Below are 7624 nucleotides of genomic sequence, written 5' to 3' on the forward strand. Positions count from 1 at the left end.
ATTAAGTCTTCCGCTACGTATACGCATCAAATGGTATCGAGCTTGGCTCTTGATCACCCCAAAAAAATCAAGACGGTCCTAAGGAGGTCCCAATCCGTTGATAGTTGAATATCCAACGCGCTTGGTGTTCAAAGATTAAACTCGGCAAGGAAGTTGAGGTTTAATCGATTGGATCTTGAAGGCACGAATTGAACACAAAAAAAAAAAAAAGAAAAAACGAAAATCACTGTTCACGGTACTGTTCACGGTACTGTTCACTGACAAAAAAAAAAAAAAAAAACTTCCTTCTTTTCGAAAACACAAAACCCCAATCACCAAACATGAACTTCGACGATCCAAACTTTCTCAAGGATCTTCAAAAGGCCTTAAAGAATTTACAAGAACACGATCCCAAATGGCATCCTAGACGTGAACGAGTCATTGACGAGTTCAAAATGAGTGAACTACCCGAGTTCACAGGAGGCACGGATCCCGAGACTTATCTTGAATGGGAAAGACAAATAGACCGAATGTTTGATTTTAAGGGTCTCGATGATGAACAGTGCTGCAAGTACGCTATTTTGAAGTTAAGAAATGGGGCTTCATTATGGTATGAAAGCCTTAAGACCAGGAGGGTTCGAGCCGGAAAAGCAAAGATAACATCATGGCACGTGCTTAAACTAAAATTACGGAAGAGATATGTCCCCGCAACGCATAGGCTCACGACCTATCGTAAGATCACCGATCTTGCCCAAGGAAGGCTGAGTGTCCTAGAGTACATCAACGAATTTGAGAATCTGGCCTTAATGGGAGACTTGGTGGAAGATGAGGACATAAGGATGGCGCGATTCCTACGAGGTCTAAACCGCAACATCGCCCATGTTGTCGAGTTACAGAATTACTCAGATTTCGATACCTTGTGTAGTATGTGTCTCAAAGTGGAGGCACAAGGAAAGACGAAGGTGGCAACCACCAATGGCGAGAATAGCCGAACTTGGAAAAATGAGAACAACTCGAGGACAAGCACAACGGGGAACACCACCGATCCCAAGATGACTCCTACCCCCAGTGCTGCTATCAAACCACCCGCCTCAAAAGAGAATAACTCCACGCAGATTCGGTGTTTTAAATGTCAAGGGTTTGGACATTTCAAAAATGCGTGCCCGAGTCAGTGAACCATCACACTAAGAGAGGCCGTGAATTGTCGTGATGAACTGTTCGAAGAAGAGGAAAGAACTAAGGGTATTTTTAACTTAGAATGAGATGAGGAAGAAGCACCCGCCGGGAACGCCGAAGATTACGTCGCTCCTAGTTATGATTGCAATTTGGTTCTCCGAGCCCTGCAAGCTCAAACATCGCCCATTGAAACGGAACAACGAAGTCAAATATTCCACACCAAATGCCAAGTGAAGGACAAATGGTGTAGCCTAATCATTGACGGAGGCAGTTGCACCAACGTCGCCTCAAAGGAGATGGTGGAGAAATTAAAACTACCCACGACACCTCACCCAAAGCCTTACGCCCTGCATTGGCTGGATGACGAGAATAAAGTGAAAATCACTAAGCAAGTAAAGGTGACACTAACCATGGGATCTTACAACGACGACATCCTCTGCGATGTTGTGCCAATGGATGCATGTCATGTCCTATTAGGACGACCTTGGCAATATGACCGGGATGTGGTGCATCGCGGTCGAAGCAACGAGTACGAGTTGGTAAGTAAGGGAAAAAGAATTGTCCTAAAACCAATGGCGCCAGGAGAAGTACGTTCTATGAGTGCCAAACGTAGAACGACTACTAGCATGACCATGCTCGCTAGTGAGAAGGAAGTGGACGAGGCCATTATCAATGGCAACCAGGTTTACCTAATGGTGGTCAATGAAACGCCTAGCAATGAAAGCAAGGATGGACGATTAATCTCGCTCTTGGAAGAATTCAAGGATGTTTTCCCCGAAGAGTTACTCGCTGGGTTACCACCTATTCGTGGGATCGAACACCAAATCGACCTCCTGCCCGGAGCTCCTTTGCCAAACAAAGCCGCCTATCGGTGCAACCCGATGGAGACCAAGGAGTTACAACGTCAAATCGAAGAGTTAATGGAACGAGGCTATGTACGTGAGAGCATGAGCCCATGTGCCGTTCCTACACTACTTGTTCCAAAGAAGGATGGAACGTGGCGAATGTGCATCGATAGCCGAGCCGTGAACAACATCACTATCAAGTATCGGTTTCCAATTCCGAGGCTTGATGATATGCTCGATGAGTTACATGGAGCCGAGATCTTCTCTAAAGTGGATTTGAGGAGTGGTTATCACCAAATTCGGATGAGAGAAGGGGACGAATGGAAAACTGCGTTTAAAACTAAGCATGGATTATACGAATGGACGGTTATGCCATTCGGCTTGACAAACGCTCCAAGTACCTTTATGCGGCTCATGAACGAGGTACTCAAGCCTTTCATAGGCAGATTCGTGGTCGTTTACTTGGACGATATCTTGATCTACAGTCGGAGCAAGGATGATCACTTCCAACATCTTCGTAAGGTGTTCAACACACTTCGGGAGCAACAACTCTATGGAAAGAAGGAGAAGTGCTCGTTCTTAGTCGAGAGCGTTATATTTCTTGGATACAAGGTCTCTAAAGAAGGGGTTTCCGTCGACCAATCCAAGATTGAGGCAATCAAGTCATGGCCTATTCCCAAGACTGTCACGGAAGTCCGATCCTTTCACGGACTTGCTTCATTCTATCGAAGATTCATTCGGGATTTTAGCACCATCGCTAGCCCCATCACTGAATGTACAAAGAAAGGAACCTTCGTATGGACTCCCCTGCTCAAAAGTCATTCGAGACGATTATCCAAAAACTTTGTGAGGCACCATTGTTGGCACTCCCAGATTTCACCCGCCCGTTCGAAGTCGAATGTGACGCAAGCGGTGTTGGAATTGGAGCCGTGTTAGTGCAAGGAAAGCGACCCATCGCTTACTTCTCGAGAAACCGAACGGGGCCGGGCTCAATTACTCGACTTACGACAAGGAATTCTATGCGATCGTAAGGGCCCTACAACATTGGAGTCACTATCTCCGACCAAGTCATTTCATCCTGCACTCGGACCACGAATCCTTGAAACATATCAATGGGCAACAAAAGTTGAACTCAAGGCATGCCAAGTGGGTGGAATTTTTGCAATCTTTCCATTTCTCCTCCAAATACAAGACTGGCAAAAGTAACGTGGTGGCCGATGCTCTCTCGCGCCGATATTCATTATTGACGGTGCTCGATATCCGATTCGGGATTGAAGCACTAAAGGAATCCTACGAGAACGATCCCGACTTTGGGGAAATCTTCAAGATTTGCGAAAACGGGGCTCATGAAGAATTCATTACGCAAGACGGTTTTCTTTTCAAAGGAAACAGACTTTGTGTCCCGAAACTCCCGATGCGAGAACTCCTAATTCGAGAAGCCCACGGAGGTGGACTTGGGGGACATTTTGGAGTAAACAAAACTGTGGATATCCTCAAGGAACATTTTTATTGGCCACAGTTGCAAGGAGACGTGCAAGCGATAGTGCGAAAATGCATCACATGTCACATGGCCAAAAGCAAATTCCAACCCGGGGAGTATGTACCATTGCCTATCCCGTGTCGACCTTGGGAAGATATATCCATGGATTTCATCGTGGCATTACCGCGAACACAGAGAGGCAAAGATGCGATCATGGTAGTGGTCGATCGATTCTCAAAGATGGCCCATTTTATCGCCTTTGTCACAAAACTGATGACGCCAGCAATGTGGCGGACTTGTATTTTCGGAAGTCTTACGACTCCACGGGATCCCAAGAACAATCGTTTCCGATCGAGATTCCAAATTCCTAAGCTACTTCTGGAAAACGTTATGGAAAAGGGTGGGAACCAAGCTTTTGTTCAGCACTTCTCATCACCCCCAGACGGACGGACAAACGGAGGTCACGAATCGCACTCTGGGAACAATCTTTCGAAGTCCGGTGAGTAAAACTCGAAAGATTGGGATTTGAAACTCGCGCACGCCGAGTTCGCTTATAACCGCTCCCCAACTTACGCGACAAAGCACTCCCCATTTGAGGTCGTATATGGTATAAACCCGTATTTACCACTAGACCTCATTCCCTTACCCAAGGATGAAATCATACACAAGGATGCGGAAACCAAATTAAAATCAATGATCAAACTACATGATCAAGTCAGGGCAAGAATTGAGAAAATTAATGAAATGTACAAGCGCAAGGCAAATAAAAACATGACCAAGATCCTTCAGCGAAGGAGTCCTCGTGTGGTTGCACTTAAGGAAGGAGCGTTTTCCGAACAAACGCAAAAACAAACTCATGCCGCGAGCAGAAGGTCCCTACAAGGTAATATCAAAGGTAGGCGACAATGCATACAAGATCGAGTTGCCCGGAGAGTATGGGGTACACGCCACTTTCAACGTCGGGGATCTATCTCCTTATATTGACGATGATGGAATCAAGGAATTGAGGGCAATTCCTTTTCAAGAAGGAGGAGATGACGCGGATATGGACCCCATGGAAGAAGTTGTGCTCGACATAGAACACCAATCAAAACTAGGCCCAAATAACACATTTTTTATGCATGAAAATTGGATGGGTTTGCGTAAAAGAGAGGTGTTATGCGCGGTTGAAGCTCGAGATCCGCACACCCCTTGATGCCGTGTGGGAACAAAAGAAAATCAAATGGGAACAAGGGGGAAGGGCCGAATGTGGCGGCACCAAGGGATAGGAATTCTAAGTTTATATTTTTGCATTTTTCAACATAGTTTGAATAAGTTTTGACAAAAGGTCTAGGTTGTAAGTTCTATGCACCTAATCATCCTAGAACTTACAACTAGCATTTAATGCTTTGCTTGGAGGCCAAGGACTTTTTACTATAAAAGGACCTAGCCTCCCTCATTTGTAATCATCAAAGTTGAAGTAAAAACATTTTAGAGAGAGAAACTTGGTGGTTTCAATCTTTTTCCAAAGAGTCGAGGCTTTCGAATCTTGCCTTAAACTAAGGACGTGCTCCGCAGTTTGAGATTGAGTTGCTTGACGCGTTTCGAGTAATTCCCCATTGTTATCACTATAGGTCTAGTGATACCAAATATCCCATTGTTTTCGATCTCTTCTCAAGGAATCGAAACAAATATCCTTTATCTTTTGCACAACAAAAACTCAAAAACAAAACAATTAAGTCTTCCGCTACGTATACGCATCAATTAGTCCTTGTGACTCGTTGTGTGAACCATTTGTCCTTGGTTATTGGTCATTGTGACTCTTTGTGTGAATCATTTGTCCTAGTTCATTAGTCATTGTGACTCGTCGTGTGAATCATTTGTCCTTGTTCATTAGTCCTTGTGACTTATTGTGTGAACCATTTGTCCTTGTTTATTAGTCGTTTTGACTCTTTGTGTGAATCATTTGTCCTAGTTCATTAGTCATTGTGACTCGTCGTGTGAATTATTTGTCCTTGTTCATTAGCCATTGTGACTCGTTGTGTGAATCATTTGTCCTTGTTCATTAGTCATTGTGAGTCGTTGGGTGAACCATTTGTCATTGTTCATTAGTTATTATGACTCTTTGTGTGAATCATTTGTCCTAGTTAATTAGTCATTGTGACTCGTTGTGCGAACCATTTGTCTTTATTCATTAGTCATTATGACTCGTTGTGTGAATCATTTGTCCTTGTTCATTAGTACTTGTGACTCGTTGTTTGAACCATTTGTCCTTGGTCATTATTTATTGTTTCTCTTTGTGTGAATCCTTTATCCTAGTTAATTACTCATTGTGACTCGTTGTGTGAATCATTTGTCCTAGTTCATTAGTCATTGTGACTCTTTGAGTGAATCATTTGTCCTAGTACATTAGTCGTTGTGACTCGTTGTGTGAATCATTTGTCCTTGTTCATTAGTCCTTGTGACTCGTTGTGTGAACCATTTGTCATTGTTTATTAGTCATTGTGACTCGTTGTGTGAATCATTTGTCCTTGTTCATTAGTCCTTGTGACTCGTTGTGTGAACCATTTGTCCTTGTTTGTTAGTCATTGTGACTCTTTGTGTGAATCATTTGTTCTAGTTCATTAGTCATTGTGACTCGTCGTGTGAATCATTTGTCCTTGTTCATTAGTCTTTGTGACTCGTTGTGTGAACCATTTGTCCTTGTTTATTAGTCATTGTGACTCTTTGTGTGAATCATTTATCCAAGTTGATTAGTCTTGTGACTCGTCGTGTGAATCATTTGTCATTGTTCATTAGTCTTTGTGACTCGTTGTGTGAGCCATTTGTCCTTGTTTATTAGTCGTTGTGACTCTTTGTGTGAACCATTTGTCCTTGTTTATTAGTCGTTGTGTGAACCATTTGTCATTGTTCATTAGTTATTATGACTCTTTGTGTGAATCATTTGTCCTAGTTAATTACTCATTGTGACTCGTTGTGCGAACCATTTGTCTTTATTCATTAGTCATTATGACTCGTTGTGTGAATCATTTGTCCTTGTTCATTAGTACTTGTGACTCGTTGTTTGAACCATTTGTCATTGTTCATTAGTTTTTATGACTCTTTGTGTGAATCATATGTCCTAGTTAATTACTCATTGTGACTCGTTGTGTAAATCATTTGTCCTTGGTCATTATTTATTGTTTCTCTTTGTGTGAATCCTTTATCCTAGTTAATTACTCATTGTGACTCGTTGTGTGAATCATTTGTCCTAGTTCATTAGTCATTGTGACTCTTTGAGTGAATCATTTGTCCTAGTACATTAGTCGTTGTGACTCGTTGTGTGAATCATTTGTCCTTGTTCATTAGTCCTTGTGACTCGTTGTGTGAACCATTTGTCATTGTTTATTAGTCATTGTGACTCGTTGTGTGAATCATTTGTCCTTGTTCATTAGTCCTTGTGACTCGTTGTGTGAACCATTTGTCCTTGTTTGTTAGTCATTGTGACTCTTTGTGTGAATCATTTGTTCTAGTTCATTAGTCATTGTGACTCGTCGTGTGAATCATTTGTCCTTGTTCATTAGTCTTTGTGACTCGTTGTGTGAACCATTTGTCCTTGTTTATTAGTCATTGTGACTCTTTGTGTGAATCATTTATCCAAGTTGATTAGTCTTGTGACTCGTCGTGTGAATCATTTGTCATTGTTCATTAGTCTTTGTGACTCGTTGTGTGAGCCATTTGTCCTTGTTTATTAGTCGTTGTGACTCTTTGTGTGAACCATTTGTCCTTGTTTATTAGTCGTTGTGTGAACCATTTGTCATTGTTCATTAGTTATTATGACTCTTTGTGTGAATCATTTGTCCTAGTTAATTACTCATTGTGACTCGTTGTGCGAACCATTTGTCTTTATTCATTAGTCATTATGACTCGTTGTGTGAATCATTTGTCCTTGTTCATTAGTACTTGTGACTCGTTGTTTGAACCATTTGTCATTGTTCATTAGTTTTTATGACTCTTTGTGTGAATCATATGTCCTAGTTAATTACTCATTGTGACTCGTTGTGTAAATCATTTGTCCTTGGTCATTATTTATTGTGACTCTTTGTGTGAATCCTTTATCCTAGTTAATTACTCATTGTGACTCGTTGTGTGAATCATTTGTCCTTGTTCATTAGTCATTGTGACT

At 42.1% G+C, this 7624-nt stretch overlaps 2 protein-coding genes across 2 annotated transcripts; both read left to right on the top strand.

The window, feature by feature from the left end:
• The first annotated feature begins 320 nt into the window (after positions 1-320).
• On the top strand, positions 321-1154 carry LOC141639029 (uncharacterized). The gene has a single exon (XM_074448210.1). The coding sequence runs from the start codon at positions 321-323 to the stop codon at positions 1152-1154; it is 834 nt and encodes a 277-aa protein (XP_074304311.1).
• A 411-nt stretch (positions 1155-1565) lies between these two features.
• LOC141639030 (uncharacterized) lies at positions 1566-2227 on the top strand. The gene is made up of 2 exons (XM_074448211.1): positions 1566-2090; positions 2174-2227. Exons 1-2 carry the CDS (start codon positions 1566-1568, stop codon positions 2225-2227), a joined length of 579 nt encoding a protein of 192 aa, XP_074304312.1.
• Positions 2228-7624: the final 5397 nt, after the last annotated feature.

This window comes from Silene latifolia, unplaced genomic scaffold (assembly GCF_048544455.1).
Source record: "Silene latifolia isolate original U9 population unplaced genomic scaffold, ASM4854445v1 scaffold_258, whole genome shotgun sequence".
NCBI classification, from domain to species: domain Eukaryota; kingdom Viridiplantae; phylum Streptophyta; class Magnoliopsida; order Caryophyllales; family Caryophyllaceae; genus Silene; species Silene latifolia.